At 47.0% G+C, this 27,608-nt stretch overlaps 1 protein-coding gene and 1 pseudogene across 1 annotated transcript in view; one reads left to right on the top strand and one right to left on the bottom strand.

Annotated features, from left to right (window-relative positions):
- LOC142576405 (short transient receptor potential channel 3-like) overlaps positions 1 to 27,608 on the top strand; it is a 67,503-nt gene that overhangs the window by 28,182 nt on the left and 11,713 nt on the right. Inside the window, exons 3-8 of the mRNA XM_075686527.1 lie at positions 2,498 to 2,694; positions 6,963 to 7,096; positions 15,666 to 15,862; positions 21,081 to 21,254; positions 24,182 to 24,716; positions 27,163 to 27,418. Of these exons, the coding sequence (XP_075542642.1) occupies positions 2,498 to 2,694; positions 6,963 to 7,096; positions 15,666 to 15,862; positions 21,081 to 21,254; positions 24,182 to 24,716; positions 27,163 to 27,418 (1,493 nt within the window). The remainder of the gene's footprint in view (positions 1 to 2,497; positions 2,695 to 6,962; positions 7,097 to 15,665; positions 15,863 to 21,080; positions 21,255 to 24,181; positions 24,717 to 27,162; positions 27,419 to 27,608) is intronic.
- Positions 12,235 to 12,867, bottom strand: LOC142573832 (tubulin alpha-1C chain pseudogene; annotated as a pseudogene).

The following is a 27,608-nucleotide window of genomic DNA, read 5'->3' as shown; positions in this document are numbered from 1 at the left end:
CACGACTGGCTCCCTTCCTGCCATTCTCCTACGTTTGCCTCTAGCCAACGTAATGACTCCTACTGCCACTCTGTTATGGAACGTATTCGTGGATCATCTCGCACACCTTTCGTTCGGCTCCGTCGGCAGTTGAAGAATGTCAAGATCGAAAATTTGATATTATGCCTGTACGTGTTTCATCCTGAAGGACTCCGTTGGGTTCCTGTCGTTCCCCGATCACTTCGGGCCCAGATATTGGAGACCATTCACGATGATCCCACTGCCGGTCACTTTGGTTTCCACAAAACCTACGAGCGAATTCGCAGCCTCTTCTCTTAGCCTGGACTTGCAACCAGCGTAGCAAAATACGTGGCTTCCTGTTCGCTCTGCCAACACCGCAAACGACTGACCTCACCTCCGGCTGGACTGCTTCAACCTGTCCCGTGTCCTGAAGCTCCTTTCGCAGTCGTTGGTATCGACCTCTATCGATCGCTACCCTTAGCCACTGGCGGTAAACGATGGATCGTCAGAGCTGTAGACCGCTTAACACGGTACGCTGAAACAACCGCACTATGTTCGGGATCCGGCAGAGGAGGTTGCAGCCTTTTTCTTGGAAGCCATCTTTTTACGGCACGGAGCCCCACGTGTCCTTTTGAGTGACCGCGGCAGGACCTTTCTCTCCAAACTTCTCGACGATATTCTCCGTGCGTGCAATACCATCCATAAAACGACTTCCAGCTACCACCCTGAAACTAATGGTCTCACAGAGCGCTTTCTTGGCGTGCTGTCCGACATGATATCTGTGTACATCAACCGACAGATTGATGAACCCACCAATTGGGATGTCATTCTACCATTCGTCATTTTCGCATACAACACGGCCGTCCAACGCACTACGGGGTACTCGCCTTTTTCCTCGTGCATTGTCGCCACCCGCTCACTATCCTCGACGTTTCCTTCTTCGGTGTCCCCGTGCCTTCGTCCACATCAGTGAGTGAGCAGCTCGTTTCGCGCATTGTCCGGTATAGCCAACCTGCTCGCCTCAACACTAGCGCCATTCAACAAGACCGCAAAACTCGCTGTGATGCATCCCACCATGTCGTTTCCTTCCACCTTGGAGACGAAGCGTTGCTTTGGAACTCAGTTCGCGCTCCTTGCTTATGCGAGAAATTTGAGACCCGTTTCATCAGGCCCCACACTGTTCGGGGAACAGACTTCGCCAGTTAACTACCGTGCCACTTCCGCTATTCCGCCTTTGGACGGCCGCTGCCGCGCCACAGAGATTGTTCACGTTTCGCGTTTAAAGCCTTTCGCACGGCGTTCGCCGCCATAACCCGCAGCCAGGTTGGCCGCTCCCACGCGCGGGGGAAATTCTGTGAGCATTATATTACCCCTTCCCCTTCTCCATCTGTACATATTCATCATCGTGGCCAGCGTCATCGTCTTCAGCGCACGACCTGCGAAATAAATTATTGAGGCTTAACAGCTGTCACGCAACATTTGTTTTTCAGAAATCTGACTTAACCATCGCAGTAGTAGTCATGTCACTAAGCGGCACCGAAATTGCGCCGCCCCCTTCTGTACTGCACTGTGTGACTTATCCCCGAATTCAGAAATGCATCTTAGCTGGAAGCCCATGCTTGACTCGATATAAATGGCGCGTGTCGTGAACGTGCCAAAGAAAACCCAATGAGCGTCTTGGGCACATGCACACTATATAGGCGTAAGTTAGCCCAACTCAAGCATGGGCTTCAAGCTAAGATGACTTTCTGAATACCGGGTTTAGTGCCGCAAGACAAGATACTTCCTTGCCCGTCGAACAGATCCGCATTTCGTTGCGCTTACATATTTGCCCATGACGCTCGTCCCAGCTCGTTAGCGTGAATGTAACGCAGAGACCTGTGTGCGACATTCACGGCTATGGAACGAAGTTTTCTTTCAAAGAAAAACTGGAAGAGGATGAAAGTGTATGAGCGAACGCAGCTCTATTTGCTTGTGTTGCTCCAACAGTTGCTTGAGAGCACATGGTGGCAGCTCAGTAACTAATAAAGAGAGGACGCATTACAATTTTATTCCAAATAAATTAGGATTGTCTAAATAATTTCATTGCAGATTCAAAAACGACACTCTTTGTATTGAGCCCACTGTTGAGTTTCTTAAAATTAGACTGTCCGAAATTTGTGACAACGCCTAAATATGAAAGCTCTGTGGCACCATGCCCTCATCCACAGACGTCAGTGCTGTATGCCGTCGCACGAGCGCGCGACTAACTATGTCGAATGGCTGGCGTTCGACTTTACTCAAATCCACTCATCCTGGTTCTTCTTAACTGCGCAACAACGCGGGAACTAAGAAAAAGAAACAGACAACAAAAGGGCGCTTTTGTCCTCCGTTATTTATTAGACGCCGTATTGTCGCGCAGTTAATATGTGAATCCGTACCAAATCGCCCAGCTGTCAGTACATCTGCCACTCATTCTCGGACAGCAACAGTTGTGTTTTCTGTTTGCACCACGCAGGCGCACCCGTTGCTGGACGTGAACTGCTGCGACATGCGCGGCCTGCGGGCACTGGAGGTGGCCGCGCAGAACGGCGACGTCGAGCTGAGCGTCGAGCTGCTCAGGCTACGCGCGCTGGACGCCGACCACGTGCAGAGCGCCCTGCTGGTGGCCATACAGCGCGGAGACATACGCCTGACGCGCATCCTGCTCGACGGGTGCGTACCGCGAGCCGAGTTCCGTTTCTGTCGACATTTTTTTAAGGGGCGACACTCATTTGCTTGGGTGACCGATTCGTCAACGACTGTACTGAAGCTACCCCGCCTTATGATTCACTCCATACGGTATTATACTGTACCAAGCGGTGGCACTTGCTATTAGAGAGTTGTGGCTCAGCCGTAAGCGTACTACCGTTTGCGGTATACCGGGTTACAGGAGAGGTGCACGGCAGCGACAACTTCTGGTATAATGACATCTTGTGATGCGGACATTAACCGACCCTGCAGCACACATGAGATAATGATGCAATGACCTAACATATTATTATTAAGTGCAGAAGTAAGGAGTTGGTGGCGACATAATCATCAACGCGCTCTCGTTTTTATATTACCTCGAGGGGAACGCTCACACAAACCAAAAATTTATTGATTGATTGCTTTTGTTGGAAAGGATGCCTTGTGGTCAAAGACGGGGTAATGAAATGATTAGAACGCATGCTAGTGAAACAAAGCGTTCCACGATGTCGCCAGCAGCTTCCAACTGTAAATGCGACTAACGTGCACGGCTAAGAAGTCTACGGGCAAAACTTCGATTGTTCATTAGGTGGCTTCCATATCGCGATGCCCAACCACCTATATCGTCCGTCGATTGCTTCTTAGAGTAATAGAAACCAATGGGAGTTGGTATCGAAACAAAGATACAGAAAAAAAGCGTCGGAACGTTTCCCTATTAAGGCTATGGCTTTATCGCAGCGGCCACACAGTTAAAGAAGTAATACGTAAAAGCCGTATCTTTATTATTAAGCTTGAAACCAGACAGCACTGCAACAGGAAAGAGAAAAGATACGTGTGTGCATCAGGTTTCGCATGGCAACCGAGAATGCGGCTTTGCTTTGTTGAAACAGCGTGGCGCTTCATAACCTCGAAGGTCATGGCTTTTACGATTTGCACATGCCAGAAGAACTGGTGACGTCATGGCTGCCATAGTCAATAATACATCCAGCGCTGATGCTACGGATTATGGGAACTAACCCCAATGTTCAAATTCCTGGGTATATTTCCTAAGACTGCGGAGTACAAACAGTAGCAAAACAGACAAAAATGTCATCTGTTGTGATGTGAAGGGCACACTGTTGTGTCATCGCCGGAAGATACGTCCTTGTCACTGTCTGATTGTGGCTGTGGTATGTTCAACACGACGTTGTTGTGAGAGTTCTTTCGTCATATGGAATAAATTAAGGGAGCGCAAAAGAGACGTTAAAAGCTTGTGTTATTCGGTGCCTTCGCCACTGTCGCGCGCTCTATTAATCCTTTTCGTGTTAAATTCCATGCTGTTTGGCACTTGCGGATGCGCCTACGTCGCTTTCGCGCCTTTGCGTCGCTTTTCCACTGAATAAATCCGGTTGCGAGTTAGCGCCGTCTAGACTTCGAAACATTCTTGTTTGCGCTGCCTGTTTTAGGAACTGCGGTCGAGCGTCGTGCAATCATCTTCATTAATTCGTTCGTTCGTTCGTTCGTTCATTCGTTGGTTTTGCTCATTTGTCAGGCCATCTATTCATTCAAGCGAAAGGAGTCTCGCCATAACATGTTAACTGCGACGTACATATCTGACTTCTCAGCTGTCGTAGTCACTGTTGGCTAGCAATGTCTAGATACATCTACATGCATATGCCGCCAAGCGGACATGCCATGTCACAGGTGGTGTCCCAAGCTTAGCGAAACACGTGCTAATGATAGGGGCAGGAGAATGTACGCGTCTCTTCGTGAGTGATAAAGTACGTGCTTTCCAGAATCTCGACTGACGGTACATCATTGCAGTTCTTCGTATTTTGCTCTGTATTCTTGCTTTAATGAATTATAGTAAAGCTTTGAAGGCCAGCGCACTCGACGTAACACGGATGCGGTCACCGGAAAGACAAATTTTAGCTAACAAATTCAGCAGACTCCATTTACTCCTTTCTTTGGGCTGTATGCGTTGCTGTTGAGTCATTCCGCACATGCGATGTGCTCCTTATTGAGTTGCATACGTTCCATGGTGATGAGTCACGAGAGCAGCATATACATTCTGCACAAGAGGGACGGTTCTGGAAAAGCACCTGAATGCGCGAGGGCATTCTTACGCAATGAATGCCAAGCTATTTCAAGTGCAAATCTCAACACAATACGCAACGAGAACCCGCCGCGGTGGCTTCGCGGCTATGGTGTTGCGTTGCTAAGCGATAGGTCACGGGATGAAATCCCGGCCGCGGTGGCCGCGTATCGATCAAGGATAAATGCAAAAGAAAACAATAAAAAAGGGCCGTGTCTCGTGCATTGGGGCCAGATAAAGATCCACTCGCGGTTAAATGTAATCTTGAGTCCCCCACTACGGCGTGACTCATAAACAAATCGTAGATATGGCACGTAAAACTCCAGAATTCCTTCATAGACAACGAGTGCTTTCGTCAGATCTCTAAATACACTGTATGTCTGTTCGTTGGCGGTGTGGTTTAATTTTCGCTGTTACTGGCCCCGCTTTATTAAACAAGTTGCTGCCATGACCAATAATCACACTGAATAAAGCATTCAGTTAGCACATTAGAAAACATAAAATAGCAAACTTGCGTTACCACATGCATATAGCAATTGAAATTTATGGATGAATGATATGTATGGATTAACATACTTAGCTATCACTTGTACGCATTTTTGTTCTTATTTGTTGCCATGAATAATCGTTCCTATTTATGAATTCTTATTTGTGAGTTACCAACTCTGTCAACTGTACAGCCTGACAGCAATTACCGTAATTGCCAAGAATTGCCGATAGTTAATGCAGCAATGTTGTACGTTCTGCATGAACTATATTTATGCACATATTCCAATGCTGCGGATTAAGGTTTTCATGTCGTGTGCCTAAAATATTTCTGAACAGTTGTTATGGCGCGCTGCGTGCCTTCTATTTAGGTGCTGTAAATTGGGCTTTGTCGTAATGGATGGGAACTGTGTTCCAACTTTTATTCTATTTCGCATATTGTCTCAACGTTCGTTCGTTCGTTCGTTCGTTCGTTCGTTCGTTCGTTCGTACGTTCGTTCGTACGTACGTACGTACGTACGTTCATTCGTTCGTTCGTTCGTTCGTTCGTTCGTTCGTTCGTTCGTTCGTTCGTTCGTTCGTTCGTTCGTTCGTCCGTCCGTCCGTCCGTCCGTCCATCCGTCCGTCCGTCCGTCCGTTCGTTCGTTCGTTCGTTCGTTCGTTCGTTCGTTCGTTCGTTCGTTCGTTCGTTCGTTCGTTCGTTCGTTCGTTCGTTCGTTCGTTCGTTCGTTCGTTCGTTCATTCGTTCTCTCGAACTAGCGGAACATTGATACTTATTGCTTGGCTAGACAAGGAATAGACGGCATCACCCGTGATGTGAAACTATTCTTTCCAAGCATGCAAATTAAGAAATAACGGGCTGACAAAGACGGACAAATGTGTAGAATACCGTGCAAAGTTTTGCTAATAGTCGCGCACTTTGGACACTTAGTGGAGGTGTTTCTTATATTTCCTCGGATGGTTTTCACCCTGAGTAGGTTTACACTGCCCTAAGAGGCCATAAGAGAAGCGTGGGATAAAAATGCACTTTCTTTCAAAATGTATGTACCGCGTTTTCTCGTTGTTTCTTCTGCGGATGCTTCTCTCGAAATTTTGGCGTAATATGTATCTCCTTGATAAGGCGGTCCCGCCGCATACCTTTGTATAGTACACATTGTTTAACTTACCCTTTGAACATACCGGGCAGCCTCTTGAAAAATAATGATCGTGTATGTACAGCCCTTGATCTCTCGCCCCATATTCTTAGTTGCAGCAGTACTGACCATCCCGAATTCGTTAACTTGCGACAAGCAAAAAGAAAGCAAGCTTCGATATAACTAAAGAAGAAAGGTATTTACTGCCCCAATTTATATTTCCGTATGCTTCATAGTAAAAGCAGCGAAAAAAAGTAACGGCAACACAAGACACAAAAGTACACAGGACAGGCGCTGAAGTAAGCGCCTTTGCTGTGTACGTCTCTGTCTTGTGTTGACGTTATTTTTGGCGCTGCTTCTGCTATGCAGATCAGCCAACTTGCCCAGTTCTGCACTCTATTGCATTTCTATTTCGCGCTATACATTTTGTCGTTTCGCTATCGCACACTAGACTGTTTCAGAGATTGCGTTAGTTCTAAGGTAAACCTAAAGAGGACGCCCGATACTTTCGTCGCACTAGACAAAACGAGACGACGACGAGCTCATACCTGTGATTTCAGAGCGCACGGGCCGTGCACTGTGCCAGTTGGCAACATGACCCCTCTCATGGCAGCTGCTATCGCTGGCGACCTCGAGATCACCAAAATGCTTCTGGACAGAGGCCACACAATACAGAAGCCACATGAACCTGGATGTAAGTATTGCTTAAACTTTTGGCTTGGTGGGGGAGCAAAATGCTACCACATTGCGGGGACTTAGGGTACGCGCGACTCGAACAGTTTTAGTCTACAGTAAGAGAACGTAAATGCAAAGGTGAGGTACGTGGTCACCGGGCCTTCCACGTCTGGTGACACTCTCGTCTAAGCCAACACAATCCATTGCGTGCAACGTGCAATTTCTAGGTCTTTTCATCTCGTTAGTCTTGCGGACTCAAGAACATGCAAACAAACTAAGAAAATGAGCGTGCCATGGCTACAAATAACCTGCGAGTCAAATGAGTTCAGAAGAAGTCAGTGCTTAAGTTGCCGTTCATTGGCAAACAACGATTGCCAGAGCGAAGCCGTTGCGACCAGTAAATCTGAACCTGCAGCCATGAGTGTCGCTTAGAAAGCAGGTGCAATGTAGAGACTGCCATATCTTTGCATGTGTGAGACATCTACGTGTGCTTGCTTATAGAATATAGTAAGCTTTAACTTGTTCATAAATGCATTTTTGTAATAGCGTACCGGCAATACCGTCAGCAACGACGCTGGTAGCGTCACCTTGTTTAGCAGAGCATAACTCGAGAAGACCTAAAACTAATGCTGTATTGAAGTGGTACTGCAAAGCGTCGCTATAGTGTAATTTTCATCATGCGTTCATCATCTCAAGTTTTTTTTTCCTTTGACGTGAACATCCATGTGACATCAAAACGTTTGAAATGCACAGAGGTTGGACAAAGCATCACAAGATATCGCTACCCGAATTTCAACTGTCATTCACTCCCCCTGTATACCCGACAGTCCGGTGACGGTGATAAGTTTATCGACGAGCTACTAAACTCTGTGATGTCTGTGTATTATCGACGCGTATTGTCCAATTTTTTTAGAAACCTAATTTTGACTATGCATTCTAAACGGATGCTCGTGCAGAAGTACTGCTGGAAGATTTCGCAAAGTTTTGTGCGTTTTAGACAAGCAAACTCTTATCCTCAAGTTTTTCTCAGGGATCAGTAAGTGAACTTGAAGCACAACCTGCTACAGAGATCACTGACTTACAGGAAGTATCAGTAAATGACGGCACACGTTAAAACGGACTGTCGGTACGCGAACAGCTGTCGGCATTCTGTAGACGCGTACACGACCACTCCGAAAGAACCATGACACTTTGACCACTTATATTTTTGTCGGCTGTGTCGTCTAAATCAAAGCAAAAGCCGATCCTGATGCTGAACTGAAAAGAAACGCCATTTTTTTTCCGTGGTGCTAATCGATGTAGGAATATGCTGCGGAAAAAATTGTTAATTGTCATGGTCATATCACCTGAGATTCTGAAATTCATTACATAGGAATGCAATGAAGATTCTGTTGGGGAAATACTCCAGCCCACTTCAATGGAAGTTCTTTTACGTCATACTTTGCAGTGAGAGACATGTTGTAAAACAACTTGAATCCTTTTGTAGGAGAAATGTATCTTCTTATTTGGGAGGACATATTTTCTGGCAATGGTAATACGCACAGTATGGTCTAAGACGAGAGAAAGAAGTGCCCAGAGCTCACTGGTGCTCTGGGCCTCTCGCTGTTATGCATTTTTTTACGTTCTTGCCATTTTCGTGAGAGTAATTTTACCAAAGATGAGTAAGAACATGTTCCCACGACCACCTGAACAAGGTCAGTCGTCTACTTCATCGCTCATTTTTGGACGGCGTGCCTTTGGAAGCTCGGACCAGCTCGATTCCTGGGAGAGCTCAACGCCAGAAGCCATGGACTCTGACAGCGAGTACACCGTAGTCATGGGCCGCCGTATGAAGAAGATGCGCCGTATGTCGACTGAGGCGACTTCATCGCATCAGAGTGAGCAAGAATCCTTCATGGTTTCTTACGTGCCGCTCTCGACGCCACACAGCATGAACTCCCTCAGCAGGCTGTTTCTAACCGAATATTTTGAAAGTGTGGCCCCTTGGCAAATTAACGAGATCAGGATCAACGCTCGCAAGAACATGCTGACAATAGATGTAAAAAATTCCGTAATACTGGAGAAGTTAAAGACCATTCCACAGTTAAGCGCAATCCCCTTCCGCTCCTTCATTACTTACGGGAAGGAGACAACAATTGGAGTGATTTCCGACGTGGAGCTTGAAATCAAGGATGCGGACCTCAAGAGTCTTTTGAGGTCATCGGTGCGCATTCTTGAGATTCACCGCTTGGGGCACTCCCGATGTATTAAGTTAACATTTGCTTCTTCGACATTACCAGCGCCTGTCAAAGTGGGCTATGTTATACAACGAGTACGACCATTCGTTCCGAGGCCTATTCAGTGCCGGAAATGTCACAAGATAGGACACGTGAGCGCTGTGTGTAGAAGCAAAGCCACCTGCTCGCGTTGCGGCGGAGAGCATGATACCACCGACTGTGAGGCGTCCTCATATAAATGTCCCAACTGTACTGGCTCTCACGAGGCGACTTCGAAGGAATGCCCGAAGATGAAACAAGAGGTTCGTGTTCTTCGAAAAATGGCCAGAGACCAATCTTCACGTAAAGAGGCTGCTCAATCCGTTCGCCAAAGTGACCAACGCTCGCGACAGAAACATCACAAAACCATTTCAGGAGAACTGCCTAGCGTGGCACAGTTACCACGACCACCTCTGCCTGTGCGTGCATCGAGGACGGTAACGGCGTCTACTGATAATTCAAGGTCGACGAGAGCACGCGGCAAACATTCACCTCCACCGGCTGATACAGACACGGAATGGCATTTGCTGCCCTCTAGGCCCATGGCCAGGCCAGCGGGCACTAGCGGTCCTCTCCGCCATGAAGCCAAGAATTATAGGGCCAATGAAACCGGTGATCCTACGGGCAAGCAAGGAGATGAACCCAATGAGAAGGAGAATGTACAAAAAATGCTGAAACACCTATTAGAGTCAATGCGCGTGATTCTCGGTGGTCTCGAGACTCCGGCCGCTAAAAGTGCCCTACAAGTGCTCGCCGTGCTAGAGCCGCTTATTGCAGGTCTTTATATGATATAAAGATTTTGGTTGGCGCTTGTGCTGTTCACGCAGGGGAGGCCCACACACCAGCTTCGCCCTAGTGCCTTTATATTTAAGTTCACTCGAATTGGTGACTACAGACTTGATGCGAAACCTGATTGTGGCTTCATGGACGACATTTGCGAATGTTTATCATCAGAGTGCTGAACTTGCTTTCACCTTTGCGCATCCTTCTTGCCATGTCATCATCATCCCTCATCACATCTTTATGTCCCCGTTCCCCCTCCCCCTGTGCAGACTAGCAGGCTAGAGCACCTTAGCTCAGGCCGACCTCTCTGCCTTCTTTCAATTAAATTATCTCTCTCTATGGTCTAAGACATATTTGCCAGCACATTTGCATTCACCAAATACGTACACGTGATCAAACTGCCAACACAGCCATAGCATCAGTGGACACAATAATGGACTAGAGCCCGTATTAAAAGAATAATGGGGATTTACGTGCCAAAACCACGATCTCATTATGAGGCACGCCGTAGTGAGGGGCTCCGGAAATTTTGACAACTTGGGGTTCTTTAATGTGCACCTGAATCTAAGTACACGGATGTTTTCGCATTTCGCCCCCATCGAAATGGGGCCGCCGTAGCCGGGATTCTGTCCCTAAACCGCGTGGTTAGCAGCCCAGCACCATAGCCACTAAGCAACCACGGCGGGTCCGGCCCGTATTTGACAAAACTTCTCTTATATGGGGTGATCATATTACGTTTTGCGGAATTTGTAAAAATTGCCTGTTGTATATATCATAATTCTTGCCCTTGAGCTGAATTATTCAGAGAGACGGACATTACTTCTGCGAGAAATCGAAGCAGAAGTACAGCTAATTATCAAAAACTTACGAATTAGCCTCTTATTTATTTGTTTTACAGCACATTGCAATTTATTAATTGTAGCTAGTGGATTTGTAGGACGTATCCGCATGCATGAAATCTCCTAATGCCACCAGTTTGGCGATAGCCGAAGTTCATTGTGCCACAGTTGCACGGGTAATTGCATTTTTCCAGATCCAAAAGGCAATATCGCTTCTACGGAAGATTTGCTTCAATTTTCCAATTATAGTGAGCCCGTAGAAATTAAAAGCTTGAAATATAGTTAATATATTATTTAATATTATTTAGTAGATTAAGTAATTAAAGACCACATGGTCACAATTTACAATGGAACCGGCCGTTTATTTCACATCGGCTAATTTTAAATATTATTGGACGTTTTTGTAGAAACACCCATTATAATAGCTTAGACGACGTCTCTGCTCTAGTATGTCTTGGGTTAACCTCAAGGGCGTTGTCATACGGCTAATTGTATGCCCGCTCTGCTTGGCTGAAGCATGAAGTCGAGAGTTCGTAAAGGTGGTGTGGTCTCGCGGGGTTGTGAATAATCACCGCACAACGGTACAGACATCGACTGAAGTTGAAACACGCGTCGTTGTGCTTCTAAGCCTAAGGGCGTGGGATCGAATCCTGGCAACGGCGGCCGCATTTCGATGGGGGTGAAATGCAGAAGAGGCCGCGTACGGTGCGTTGGGTGCGCGGTAAAGAACCTCAAGTGGTCAAAAATGAACTCGGAGTCCCGCAACATGGCGTGCGTTATAGTAAAATAGTGGTTCTGGCACATAAAACTCCAGAATTGGATATATATATATATATATATATATATATATATATATATATATATATATATATATATATATATATATATATATATATATATATAAAAATATATACGTGTATTGCTTATTGAACGACCACGTTTCATCGTCTAAGAAATGTTCTAGCCGAACCTTGTCTTGCCTAATCTGATTGCATGCATGCGCGATGCGAATCGTGTAGAACCTTCTGGAAGACATGCGGGCACCAACGATTACTCTGGAACGTTCGATGGCTCGTGTGTAAAAGCTGACGCGCTTGACGTGCTGATCAGATTTTCGACGATCGCCGACTGCGTTCGCCACTATCGTTGTGCTTTGCGTAGCCTGTTTTTGTGGACACAGGTTCGCCCTATAAAAGTTAGTTTAGTCATTCACAGTAGGGCTATATATATAGTGCGGTATTCAGCGTCGCTACTACGTGACATCTGACAGGTGCTGGGTATCAGGGCCGTTCGATGTCGTAGATGGCCTCGTTGTCAACCATGAAGGCGCAGTCTGCGTGCTCCAAGTTCGCGCACGTAGTCAAGACGACGTTGTACGGTTCCACAACACCTGTTGAGACCTGCGGCGCTGGGTAGCCCGTGAGCTACACAGCGCCCGATAAAGGCGCCCCATAAGAAGCGAGTTGAGCCCGGAGCCAGTACCGCCGCCTAAGCTGTGGAACACGAGGAAGCTCTGTACACCCGTGCACATGTCGGCCAGCTTCCGGATGCGGTCAAGGACTACGTCGATGATCTCCTTGCCGATAGTGCAATGACAACGCGCGGAATTCTTGGCAGCATCCTCCTTGCCAGTAATTACCTGCTCCGAGTGGAAGAGCTGAAGGTAGGCGCCTGAGCGCACCTCGTCGACAACGGTGGACTGGAGATCGACGAACACGGCGCGCGGAACATAACAACCGGAGCCGGTTTCGGAGAAAAAAAGTGCCGAAGGAATTGTGGATACCGCTGGACAGCACGTCGCTGGCCATTTGGCCATCCTGCTGGATGCCGTATTCGACGCGGTAGAGCTCCCCGAAGGCGTTACCGATCTGCACGCCCGCCTGGCCGATGGGGAGGCTGTTGCATTCACTCATGTCTCATCGGTGATAGTGACCGAAGGAACGGTTCTTGCGCTGCACGGAACTACAACACGTATGTGACGCATGCAGCCGCCATCGGTACTTGCGCACTTCGAGGAGGACGCCGATACAAAAATCCACACTGCCACGAGTAGCCTAGGTCTCGGTGCCGTCCTAGTCCAGAGGAAAGACTTACTTGAACGGATGCTATCTTACGCTACCGGGTCGCTGCCAAGAGCGGAGGGCAATTATTCGGCAACCGAAAAGGAATGCCTCGCCATCATTTGGGCTACAGCGAAAATCCGCCCTTACGTATATGGCAGGCCATTGAAAGTCGTCAGTCACCATCACGTGTTGTGTTGGCTAGCGAATTTAAAGGTTCCTTCAGGACGCCTGCCGTGGTGGAGCCTGAGACTGCAAGAATATGACATCATTGTAATGTACAAGTACGGACGAAAACACTCTGATTCCGACTGCCTGTCACGCGCCCCCATTGACCCACCGCCGTAGGACGGCGAGGATGACGACGCCTTGCTTGGAATGATCAGCGCGGAAGACTTCGCTGAGCAGCAACGAGCTGACCCAGAGCTAAAAGGCCTGTCGACTATTTATTTGTAAGTGAATACCGACGTTGTTCCTAGGGCATTTAAGCGATGATTGGCTTCGTTTTCGCTGCAAAATCGAACATTGTAAAGAAGACATTCTCGACAGTCCGCGCCAACTACTTTTTGTTGTTTCCTCAACACTCCGTCAAGAAGTACTGCACGCCCTACATGACGATCCGACCGATGGGGACCTCGGATTCTCCTGGACGCTATTGAGCATACAGGAAAGTTTTTACGGGCCGCGCCTGACCTGCGACGTCTCCCGTTACGTCAAGACGTACCGAGATTGTCAGTGGCGCAAGACACCACTGACAAGGCCAGCGGGATTAGTACAGACGATCGAGCTTCCTTGCCGACCATATCAACAGATTGGGATGGATTTGTTTGGAGCGCTTCCGACGTCAACATCCGGAAATAAGTGGATCGTCATGGCGACTGACTACGTCACCCACTTCGCTAAAAGTAAAACTCTGCTGAAAGGTAGGGTAGCTGAAATGGCGAAATTATTCGTCGAGAACATCCTCCTGCGACATGGTGTCCCAGAAGTCCTCATCACCGGCAGAGGAACGGCCTTTACATCAGAGCTCACCCAAGCCATTCTGCAATAGAGCCAGACAAGGCACAGGAGGACAACTGCCCCTCGCAGACGAATGGTCTTACGGAGCACCTGAACGAGACCCTCGCCGATATCCTAGCAATGTACATCGACGTCGAGCACAAAACGTGGGATTCGGTCATGCTGCACGTAACCTTCGCTTACAACACGGTGGAACAAGATACAACATGGATGACGTCGTTGAAGCTGGTTTACGGCAGGAGCCCTACGACGACTCTCGACGCCATGCTGCCGCAGGTCACCGACGAAGAAAATCTTGACGACGCAGCCTATCTCCAGCGCGCCGAAGAAGCCGGACAGCTCGCCCACCTGCGCATCAAGAATCAGAAAAGGACCGGCAGCTACAATCTTTGAAGACGCTACGTGGAATACCAACCCGGCGACCGTGTTTGGGTTTGCACACCGATACGCCAACGAGGACTTAGTGAGAAGCTTTTACGGCGCTATATGTGACCCTACAATATCATCCGTCCCGTTGTCGCACTCGACTATGAGGTAGCGTCAGACGTCATTTCGCTCTCACGGGGCCGCCGCTCAGGGCCTGAAATAGTTCATATTAGGGGACTTAAGCCATTCTACCAGCGCAAACGAAATTTGGGACTTTGCATAGCTGAGCTTTGGACTCCCTTTGGACTTTAGTTGTTGTTACTATTTCTTAGTAATTGTGTTCTTGTTTTTCGCTCTTTTTTTGTGTTTAAAGCAACGAGACGATGTTTTCTTTAAGAGGGGGGGGGGGTTATTTATACGAGTACTTTCCTACCGAATGACCGCGTTTCATCATCTGACAAATGTTATGGCTCAGCTCAGGACGCGCCTGCATGTATCGGAGGTTTCTGGAATGCTATCGATGGTTCTATCCGCTCTCAGTTGTCGCCGAACCTTGTGTAATTTGATTGCATGTACGTGCGATAGTAATGGTGTAGAACTTTCTGGAAGACACGCGTGCACCAGCGATTACTCTGGTTCGTTCGACCGCTCGTCTATAAAAGCTGACGCTCTTGCCCCGCTGATCAGATTTTCGACGATCGCCGACTGTGTTCGCTGTGATTGTTGCACTTCCAGTGCAGCCTGTTTTGTGGGCACATGTTCGCCCAATGAAAGTTAGTTTCATCATATACAGTATTGCTACTGCGTTCTTTACCCTCACTACTACATGACTATATATATATATATATATATATATATATATATATATATATATATATATATATATATATTGGTACGGTTGAAACATTGATCAATACATTGCGGACCTGCACGTTGGACTTCTTCAAATGAACGTAGACTGCGACTGATGACGAAAAAAAAAAGCAACGGTGGCAAACTGCGTTTCCCCGCGAAAACGATTCCAGTGTGGAGGTAGGATTGTGAAGTAATAATTTTTTTTTACAGTGTTCCGCATCTTAGTTTATCCAGTTCCATAGCTGGATTCAATCATTACGTTATTTTTATACCCAGCATAGTATTGTTCCCGATTTGTTGTTGTCCATGTGAGCTGCGAGAGAAGAGAGCTTTAGCGGACTTTGCAGCCTCTCTCTCTCTGCTACTACCACTGCAATGGTAATCAGGAAAAGGCTTCTCTCTTTTCGCAGGTCGATGCGCCGAGTCGTGCCGCGAGCAGGCCGCGCGCCACGGCGAGCGGCTGTCCCAGTCGCAGCTGCGTCGCAACGCCTTCCGCGCACTCAGCAGCCCCGTGCACATCCTGCTCACCTCGGACGACCCCGTGCTCAGCGCTTTCACACTCAGCCGGGAGCTGCGCGAGCTGGCGCAGAGCGTGCCCGAGTTCCAGGTATGTGGCCGGGCACACGTTGACAACAGCGTCGTGGAGGGGTGTGGAGCGCGCAAACAGCGTCTTCTCGAACCGGAAAGTTTTTACGGACCGGAAGCTAGCATCGCCTTGACAACGAACCCGGTGGAAGCTATATGCCAGACCAAACTGCTGTGCTAGTTAGTCTCTAGGTCAAGCGACAGCAACATGGGACTGCGTAATGAACATGCTGGCCTATGCGTGGAAAACGAAACCAGCAAGATGCTTTGCAAGTGCTCTAACTAGTCAACAAGAAAGCACGCAGGATTCACTTGCCTTGGCCACAGTATGCAAATGTTTTCTGGCAGTCGAAATGTACTGCGTCAACTGACAAAGATGATGACGACAACACAGGCCCTGTGTTGTCTTTTCTTCTGCCCTCGTCTTTTGCGCTGAGCAAACATGTCGATATTGAATCCCCAACTCCCCCAAGCTTCCACTTAATCAAAGGATTGCCTTACTCAATTGAAGGCCTAATTTCTCCTTTCAAGCAAAGTTTGTATTGGCTCACATGTTTCGGTGGCGTTGTCACCATTATGCAAAAAAAAAAAAGAACAGTTGTTCCCAGAGCAAAGTAGCTGCGGAAAATGGCGGTTTGATGAGTTGACAGCTGCACCGGCGCCGGAGCGTCAGTCATTAGCAAAGATTCCAGTTGCACAGGCGCACGATCATGCCACGCGCGAAACTAATCAGAGCCGTTTCGCTTCGCCGTGGAGGAAAAAGGTCTCGCGCGCGCTGCGCCGGCTTCGTTTCCGTTCAGTTAAGTCTCTGAATACAGATGGGACGGTGACGCGCTGTCAGTTCCCCAGAAGAACAGGCACGATTCGACGAGCGGCGGCGAGAACACGACCGTGAAAGGGCTCGCCGTCGGCCCGCCGATACAGCCGCTAGAGCTGCACGAGCCCAGGCAATCCGACAGCAACGAGATCTCGAGCTGAGGGAGTGGGAGGCTGAAGGAATCCGGCACCGTTGCCTGTATGTTACTCGTGACGAAGGTCAGGTGCACGCAGGAGAAACTTGGCTTGCCCCCATTTTCCGGCGTGCTAAGGGTTGGCCAATGTTTTTCTGAGGGCCACGTGGGAGCCTGAACCTTATATGCGCTTTTTGCACAGCAATTATTTAAAAGCGTATGTCATTTTTTTTTTCACAACGGTGATTTAACTAGAAGAAACAGGCTGATGACCTTTTCCCACTCACGGCTGCGAAAGTAAATACGAGGCGTTCTAGTTCACCCGGTCGGTACATCGATTTGTTTCAAGTCGATGAAACGGTTGCAACTGGACTTTATCTTTTCGACGTTTTCTTTTTGTAGGTGTGGTACCAGAAAAGGAATATGGAGTAGTCTGCTGAACAATGTCATATAATCTAGTCGAAAGAAATGAAAAAAAAAGAACGTTTGCTTGCAGGGTGCCTTCGGCTTCACCGCAATACGGAGCACCATAACGATGGCCTAGCGGTTATCTATAGTGTTATGTGAACAGAGCTCAGGCTGGAAAGTAACGGAACCTCCGGATTTTATTGGAAGTGTGCTGCAGTCATTGCTCAAACAGCCCGTGCAACGCGAGCATTGCACACGCAGCAGAGAATGACACGTGTGAGAGCTCTGACTTCCAGATAAATTTATTTATGGGGTCACGGGCTCGTAAATACCGGACCAGTGAATGCTACACTCACGGGAGTTATGCAACCGGTGCCGCAGACGATTCCGACAGAATACTAAGTCTTATGATCCAGTCAAAATGCTTGTATACGCTATAGCGCAGTGGCTGTTATAAGGTACAACCGGGAGATGTGTTTCCGACTATTAGGTCGATGACGCGAAGTCGCATGAACTTCAAGTTGGACAATTACCACAGTGGAACCCAAATGTGTTCTACGCGATTGACAAATGACGCGGATACACAAGAGACATGGGTTTTGCTCGTGAAAACGGCGCTGTTATCGCGCACTGTAAAAATTTACGCACCGATGCCGGCCGATGCAGCGCCGATTTCTCGCCGGAAACGCGACACGTGTGATTTCCGCACTGGATGCGGTACAGGCCTGATTCATTGTAGATGCCTTGTTGAGCCAAAGAACTTCTATGTAGGGACTGCAAGGCAGGTGCGAAAGTTACTAAAATGGCCTGTAGATGATTTCCATTTGCGCAGATTTTGATGACGAAGCAACGCGACAGCCTGATGCATTATACTGAAAAGGAAATTGGCAGTTCAAGCGCGCATCGGAAAGCGCAAGAAAAGCACAGTTTACACGTGCGACTTTTGGAAAACGCTTTCGAGTGGCACAAAAAAGTAATTTGCTTCGAAAGCTTTCATTAACTGTACCAGATTTAAAATTTTGGTCACCCAGATTAAGCATAACGTTTTCCATATTTCCGCCAAATACGAACTCCGATGCAACACTCGGTCCTCCTAAACAGAGATCAGACATTCCGCGTGGTGTGTTACACACCCGTATATCGCTTTTCAGTGCTAATACAAGTAATTGATTGTATGTACTGTATTTACTCCAGGACTGATACCATGGACCATAATTCGCAGGAAATTTGAAAACTGTGCCACAGTTTGCTTTCCAGCGACACCAATCATTTCCGTATAACTATTGCAAAACGCTTTCGATTGCTGCAATGAGTATTTGCTGCAAAGAGCGTAATTATCCCACATGCTATGGATTGTGCAGTTCGCGCTCCACATATTTCCCGAAAGTCAACTCGGTGCCCTCTGTAGTTCTCCATGTCAACAAGGAAACTTTCCGCCTGATCCGTGAAACACATGTATAAGGCTTTGGAGCGCTAGTACAAGCAATTTACTGCAAAGAGTCACAATGATCTGACATACCGTAACATATTCTATCACATATAGACGAATACCAATTTTCCATAGAAATTTACCTGTAGCGCCAGGTTCGGTCGTCAAAGAACACCGATAAGCCATGCTTTTAACGCTTTTAAACATTTTGCAACGCTTCAATAAGTAATTTACTTTAAGTGCCGTATATGACTCACTGGCCTCAAGCTTTGTCCACACATGAGTTGGCCAAATTTAGTCATCATAGCAGAGCGGCAACGCCGACTGTGGGCAGATTGTCAGCGTTGCTACATTGTGACAGAGGCGCCGACACGAAGGAAAAAACACTGTCGCCGACAGTCGGAAGACCTAAATTGGTGTCGTGTTGGCCTAGTGTGAATGAGCCTTTATCAAGTCGCTGCAGGATTGCTTGTACAAGGACGCCGTGTGAACTTCTCTTGCATAACTACTCTGTACAGGAAGAAAACAATTGTGTATCGATAGTTTTCAATTGGCCTTGATTAACCCACATACATCTAACGCTGACAGAACACAGATTGCTTACTTGCTAAGCGGCTGGAAAATTTAGCCATTCTACTGTACTCGCTGAGTGCTTTTTGGAACTTGTGGCATGCCATGTGATTTCGGTTTCCGCTACTTAGTTGAGCCATAACAGGTTCACCGTGAAAAAAACAAAAGGGCAATGCCACGTTGTAACATGGACGCACGTGGGACATAGATATAGTACTAAACAAAGCCCGACTGTGCAGCTGGCTTGGAACTATCACTGGAGAAGGCTAAGCTGGAAGATGGCTACGTGTTTCCCGGCAGCTGCAGAGCTGCAGAGCTTCATACACCTTGGAGCTATTAACTTACATTTTTTGCATCGAGGAAGTGATAAAATGCGCTGTACTGCAGTCTCTAGTGTTTATTCTGAGCTGAAATACAAGTCTCATTATTTTTCTGAGATTCTGAAAGGGATTCCTCTGCCCACTGAAACACTGCCAGGATATCACTGCACCCTGTGCCGTATAAGAGAGCACTGCAGCGTTGGCGTTTCAGCTACTGCAGGACTTCCCTTACGACGACATGCTATTTACTGAACGGGTGACTCTGAAGCAGCAGTTACAACGTGCATTACCGCTATATTTTCGGCTTATTTGTCGCGTGGCACCGCCCAGAACCAAAGCGGAGATTTCAATCTTTCTAATGACTGCGCAGTAAAGCTCGTCGTAATGTCTTTACCGTGATTGTTGTGTGCTTACGGATTGAAGCGAAGGTCACAGCATATGCATGTCTGCCATAATATTCAAGGAGACAAGAAACACTTTCCCAACTAATCATAGAGTGGCTTCCCTAATAATGGAAGTCACCTCACGAATCTCCTAGCGCTAACATTTTGCTAATCCTTCCAAAATAGGCGTAGTTGGAGGTAATTATTGTACCGATCCGTAGATTTCTTTTTCCTTTCTCCACTGTCGCGCTGGAAGCTGCACAGGGTGATGGCAAGAGGGCAATGCCCAGACCAAATTTGACCATTTTCGCTATTTTTTTTTTAGCTCCGCTACTTCGAGTTTGAGCGTACCAGTTGCTCTCAACACGAGATGAGAGCTCGGCCTGCCTAACGTCGCCACACCTCTGGAACTAACTCACCCACAGACATCAATCAAAGCACGCAGTTGTCTGCAGCCAGAGGGCTTGTCGCGGCACCCCGTCGTACGGTACACAGCGCGCGCCGGTTCAGTCTCCGAGGCAACGCGCAGCAGAGGCAGCTACGCGCAACTGTCGCCTGTATGTACCGGAAGCGGAAGGATGAAATTCTTCTTTTTTCTCTTTCTGCGATCGCAGACAGATATATGTTTTCACTTATTTACCTCGAAATTGACAATAATAGGATTGCTGAGAATGTTCTCGCAATTGCCAAATCAGTCAATACCGGTTGTTTGGCTACTTGGCTGCTTGAGTCGCAGCTGCTGACGCCATCGGAAAGGAAAAAGCAAGCGCAAGGTTTCTTTAATTGTTCTGACACTAGATTGGCAATTCCCTACTATTTGCAGTGGAATAATATTTGGCTCTCATGTACAAAGGGGCTTCATCTAGAAATATGGAATGTTTTCTTACTATCTTCAAAAAGTGTTTCAGGGCCCCTTTAATGGTCGCATCCCATGGAATGACGCTTTCGTTCCGACACAGCTCGTCGCTACGCCATAGAGGCGTCAGAAATGCGGATTTCGTACCGTTCGATTTAGCAATGTCTGCTTTGTGATGCATCGAAATATCCGCTTGATACTAATACCTTCCTTCTTTGTAGATTGCCGCGAGACCTTGTGCTGGCAGCGAGGAGCTTGTATGAAACTCGTATCTCAAACATGGTGCCATCTTTTATGTTTTGTTTTGCTTGATTTTACACGCAGAATGAGTACGAGGAGATGGCTGAGCAGTGTTCGCGCTTTGCGGCCGCCATCCTCGGCGCCTGCAAAAACACTGAGGAAGTGGAGACGGTGCTGTCGCAGCCGGAGGGTTTCCCAACAAACAGACCTTTCCGTTTTCCACGGCTCTCTCTGGCGATTCTCTTGGACCAAAAGAACGTGAGTGTGCGAACATATTTCCATGGTTCGCGAAATTATTGACGATGTTGACTACAACTAGCATGCAAAAGAGGAGTAGCCGGTATCACATACCAGTGCAAACCTCTCCAGGTAATAATAATAATAATAAGTTGGGAACGGCGCTTAACACATGTTCTGGCCGGTGGACTCGAGGAACTGGGCATTAAGTGTGAAGCTGTAGCACGCATTTCACACGGGCTTTGAACAAAAAGAAATACGAAGGGTATATTTTTTGGCATACGTGTAGCGCATAGGAAAGATATACATACTTATATCAGCTCAATATGATGGCAGTAATGAAAATGGCTTCTTCTAAATCACTGTTGGACACACCTATGGTTATCTCATGTAAGCACATGAAAAAAATGAAACTTGAACGAACTCACCCCCCCCCCCCCCCCACCTCCTACTCACGCGCATTTCCTTGGGCGAACACTAAATTACCCTCTGCGGTGTTTAGTCATCCCGTTGTTGCAGCGTTGTTTTGCGACGCGCCTTATCTGCCAATGCAAAAGCTTTGGTCACATAGACTGATGCTGCTGTTAGCGTTTGTCAGTTCATTTTCCCCAATGCTGACACACACACAGACCGACACACATGGTGACCTACTGATGGTACACCTGCTTCATCTTTAACTGTCCTTTTATTTGCATTATAAAAAGGAAATGATCAATGTCTCGTAGCGCAAGAAGAGCGTTCTGCGCCATAAAGAGATATGGCCAGGGTTCAAAAATTATTGTTTCAGGCTTACGAAACAACACATGAACTTTGGCAGATAGCTTAGTGACGGCGTCATAAGAGATACGTTGACCTGGTTCCTTTAGCATAGGCCAAGAGCGTAAAACAAAGTAATTTTATTCCGCCTCAGTTTATATTGCTAGTGGTATGCGTCCTGCGGCCTAGAGCTCGGGGGCAAAACGCTGCGTCCATTTCATTAGGCTTTTCCCTCCGTAAAGCCTTTAATAACGTTCCTTAATGAGAAAACACGGTGAAGGCGGTAGATGGAACTTCAAGACGATGATCAAAACGAGAAAAAGGTAAAAGGATGCGCCAACGTTACGACAAGTGGACTTGCCTTCTTGAAGGCAACATATGCTTTCTACGGCACAGTGTATACGTGTAGCGTTCTTCTAAACGGTAGAGTGGATAAGGCGGGTGGGTGAGGCAGTGGACGAAGGTGTGTTAGTGGCGAAGGTGAAGAATTGAAAATGAATTCAATTATGGGGTTTCAGATGCCAAAACCACTTTATGATTATGAGGCACGCCGTAGTGGAGGACTCCGGAAATTTCTACCACCTGGGGTTCTTTAACGTGCACCTAAATCTAAGTAAACGGGTGTTTTGGCATTTCGGCCCATCGAAATGCGGCCGCCGTGGCCGGGATTCAATCCCGCGACGCACTGCCGTGACACCGGCTTTGTGCGCAACACCCGTTTATTTTCAATTCTACACCCTCGGCGCAAAGAAACCTTCGGTCGTTGCCGCACCCATCCGCCTTACCCCTCCCCTAGCATATGTCACCTTGAAAAAGACAAGTCCACTTGTCGGAACGTCGGCTCCTGTTTTTACCTTGTTCTCCTTCTGCTGTCACAAGTCACGGTGTATCAATGTATTGGCAGTCAACATCTCGTGTCCGTTCTTACTGAAATTGATATTGCATATGTATCAACCCCTGTTATGTATTTGTGTGTGCTTACTTGTTTCATTCTTATGCAAAATTCGAATAACTAGATTTATTGAGTTGTGTGGATCTGCAGCATACCCGAGTATTATTGTTAAATGAAAAAGTACCTGTGAGTGCAGATGTGCCGTTTGGTTGGAGTTATTATTATTGTTATTATTCTGGAGCGTCGCGAATTGCACTACGTTGCCGAAATGTTTTTATTTTCATTTTACTTCGTCATCCTTTCATCAAAATGAAATTTGTGAGTTTTACACGCCGAAATTAAGATATGATTATGAGGCACAACGTAGTGGGGGATTCCGGAATAATTTTGACCACGTGGAGTTCTCTAACGTGTACGTATATTTTAGCACACTGATGTTTTTGCATGCTGCCCGCCATCAAAATGCAATCAAACAGGTGATCTCGGGCTTAGCAGCGTAACGCCATAGCCGCTAAGCCACCATGGCGGGCAATCTCCTGTGATAACTGGGCAATTTACTCATTGTTGACAATACGGTGACACAGTAGCTACAATATTTCCGATTTCTTCCAAATGAATCACTCATGTTGCAATTACTTAGTCGCCGTAAAATCAGCTGTTACCAAGGCCAAGTCTACATACTTAAGAAGCAGCGCGAACCGAAGTTACAGCCAATGTGATAGCGATGCTAGACATTCTGCGACTGTGCAATCTAGGCAGCGAGAGAACTATATTGTGTATAGAGGAATATGCTTAACTCAGCATTTCCTAAACGTTATTGCCCCAAAACAGCCAAGCCAGGTGCTATTTCATGTTGTGCTTTACGTATTTGCTCTATGCACTTGTTTATCGTACACTAGATGTAATAATAATAATAATAATAATAATAATAATAATAATAATAATAATAATAATAATAATAATAATAATAATAATAATTGCTTTCCTTTTTATAGAGATACAAATATGGTTTGAGACTCATCTGAGTCCATAGCGGACGGGGCTAGTGAGGGACCCCTTACAAAAAGGCAATTAGAAAAGATCGGTAACCAGACAAGTATTTCACCATTACCCTTCATTTTATATCCACTTTCTCTTATTTCCAACTTTTTACTCTTACGTTTGAGGTCCGCCAGAGAAGTTATTCCTATTCTGGCTGACCTCTCTAGGCTTCTGTATAAGGACCTTCTGTCTCATTTCTTGCATAATGTGAGCACATGGACACGTGTTCTGAATCGCTTGCTTTTTCTTTCTTTTCCAGTTCGTAGGACACGCGAACTGCCAACAGGTCCTGCGTTCGCTGTGGTACAAGGGCCTGCCGGGCTGGCCCGCATGGTCCACAGCTCGCAAGGCTGCTCACGTCGCTGGCCAAGCGCTGGCAACGCCCTTCCTGGGCGTCGCATACATTTTCACGCCAGAACCCATGCGGGTGTTGAAGCCATTGCGCGTGCCCCTGAACCGCTTCGTACACAGCTGCACCTCGTACGCGACGTTCCTAGTCCTCCTTACAATCTCGCTCTTCTACGGCCGGCGGGACAGCCTCAAGCTGCGTGTTCTGTGGTCCGAGATCCTCGTCGGCGTTTGGATAGTGGGCTACGTGTGGGAGCTGGCGCTCAGCGCCTGGGCGCTGGGTCCCCGCGTATTTCTCAGTTCCTGGTGGGCCGTGTACGACGTCTGCATGTTCGGCCTGTTCCTCGTGGCCGAGATACTTTGGTTCATTGTGTTCGTCTCGGCCCGCACCCTCCAGGAGAGCATTGACCGCTCCCAGTGGCCGTGGTACCACCCGTACCTCATTGGTGAGTCGGACTTTCTCTTCTCTGTTAGAGCTTATGCTTGGGCACTTTCAGTTGCATGAATTATGCGCTATCAAATGTGAATATGCCCGTATCCCATGCCTTGAAAGTAAGCGCGAAGCGGTAACCTCAGAAAACAGATTGCATGGTTTTACTCTAACTTCATCCGCCACATTGAGATGACCTCTTCACAGAACACGCAGCATGCTCCCTTATTTAGATGAAGTAAATTTAAGGAAGGTAAATTTTCGTGCTTGTTGGTAGGCCTTTCTCAATATGCTTGCAGAGCAACTGTAAACGGAGGCAGAGACAAGGAAACCAGCCCCAATGTGGACTTCCAGGTGACTTTATTCGCCGAAAGAGCAGTTTATATAGGACGGTGCAATGAAAACACCAAAATGAAAAGCAAATGTAGTGCAGAACCATTGTTGTCGCCTAATCGCACCACATGGAACTATTGTTACTTCTACGTCATGTCAGAGGCACGTGCCATGTTCAAATAATCTCTTTAATGAAGAGGTAAATTGACGACACATTTGCGCACATATTGCCACATCATGACATCTCGGCAACATCAATTATTTACCTCGTGATTCTTGCACCAATATTGCCTACATTTAGCCTAACGCTTTACCCAAGAAACGAGACCTGTTAGCAGCCTAGCAAAAAGCAGATAGAGTGCTGTTACCCAGACAAGGCGGGTCTTCAATGTTTTGTGATTTTATATTCTTTAGCGTATGCTGCACAAGAAAATTGTTTTTAGTTGATCAAAGATGGCTGCTAAAACTGCCATATGATTTCTTAAGTCTTCAGTCTATATATACAAAGCTTAATGCCTAATACAAACTACCAGGCCTTACAGAAAAGCGACAATAGCTCGGTGTATTGCAACGTGCTAAACTCGTTTTAGATCAAGCTGCCCATCACTACGTGGAAAATACACTCAGCGACAATATGTCAAGCATGAGCTTGATGTACGATTAACTCAGTCACCTGAGATTGAGTGGTACATGGATGTTCTTCAGATATGGCAGAAGTACTTGTGTTCTTGTTCTTTTATGCATGGGAACTGCTTCAATAGAAAGTGCGATATTTAAAGAACCTATGGCCGTACGAGCAGAGCCGCCGGCTTTGTGGCGCTTCCAGGGGAAACAGCGACGAAGGGTAGAAAAATATATCAATGCAGTTTACTAATAAATATGGCCAGATAAATTAGTGTGGCGATGATTTCATGATATGATAGTGTGGCCATGATAAATACCACAGATCATGGTAAGTACACACAGCATGCGCAATGTAAGCACATGCATTTTCCGGGCATCCATTCCCGCTGCGACATGTACATCGTCGTTGGCAGCCCCGGAAGCAGTCATATCGAGCCTAGAGCATATAGCTGTTCTAATGCAATAGTGTCAAGATTAGATATGGTCTTTGTTACAAGATGCGCACTATCAGTACCACTCTAGAATTTCCGGATACGTTGCTACGAAAGTGAACCGGCAAAATTGTGTAAAATAACTATGGTTGGGCGTTGGGCTAGTTTGTGCTGCATAATCGATGTTTCCCAGGGAATTGCACAAGGACGAATGAAAAGAAAACATAGCGCTGTATGTACTTTTTTGTCGTACTTGTCTAATGTGTTGGAAAAGACCAATTAATCTGCAGCATATCTGAAGGCGAGCCGATACCTCGTCATGTACCTGACGCTCTGGGCCGTGCTCGGGGCGCTCGAAGAGAACTCGACGTTTTTTCAATCATCCAGGTAGTCTGACGTAGTAGTTCTGCGGAAACCCGCAAGGTGGAGAGAAGTAATTATTAAAGGGAAAATCAGACATCCACCCGTTCGTAGTAATTGCTACAAACCATTCGGCTTCCTCGAAAGAAAAGCCTCAGAGCTGAAGAAAAATTCGTTTCGGACCAGGACGAATTTTTCTTTAACTCTTAGGCTTTTCTTTCGAGGAACTCGTATGGGTTTCCTTTGTAGCAATTGCTACGAAGGGGTGGATGTCTGATTTTCTCTTTAATAATTCAGGTAGTCTGAAGTGTTTGCAGGGCGTTCTTTTTTTTTCGAAGATGTCAGTAAGTCCGGGAGCGTCAACACCACCCAACAGGTATAAACGTTTGTACCAGAGAAGACACTCTCACATGACGCCAAGAGCTGAGGTGTAATCCAATTTTTTGCTTATGTTTAGACAGATTCGTGTTGACACTGGAAAAAGTAAAAGCGGCGCTATTCAAATCAGGTGCTAGGTCAAACTGCCACACATAAAGTACGGTTTGACACGTTCCTGGTCCTAGGCAATGTCTCTTTCTAAGCCTGATAGCATCGATGATGTGAAGAAGGATATGAAGTAAATTTTTTGTAGCTTTTTTCTAGAACAAATAGGGATAACCACGACATTATCGTGTTCAATGTTTCTGAGATATAGCCTTTGTTTTGTGCACGCAGGCGAGTCCCTGTACGCCATAGCCACAGTGCTGGCCTTTTGTCGGCTGCTGCTGTGGTGCCAGATCCTGCAGATGTTCGGACCTCTGACAGTGTCACTGCTCTACATGCTTCGCGATGTGGTGCGTTTCATGCTGCTACTGGGAATCGTCTACTTCGGCTTCGCAGTCGGAATCAGCTCTATCTACAAGAATTACGCCGGAAACGAGGCCACGCTCTCCAACGGAACCACACTACACCAGCCGCCGAACTTTACAAGGTATATAGTTTCAGACCATTGATATCAAGTGCGGGTGGAGTGCCTGCTATCAGCTCGAGCTTTTACTGCAAGTTGCATTCTTGGGATGCCTCATGAACTATCCGGCATCTGTGCCAGTATATATGTAAGCGTTTCGCTTTACCGAAAGCTTCAGTCACCAGATATGTGCTACAGGGCACGTGCCGCTCTT

This window comes from Dermacentor variabilis, chromosome 3 (assembly GCF_050947875.1).
Source record: "Dermacentor variabilis isolate Ectoservices chromosome 3, ASM5094787v1, whole genome shotgun sequence".
Classification (NCBI taxonomy): Eukaryota; Metazoa; Arthropoda; class Arachnida; order Ixodida; family Ixodidae; genus Dermacentor; species Dermacentor variabilis.
Note: the sequence above shows the minus strand (reverse complement) of the source record. Positions and strands in the feature narration are given on the sequence as shown.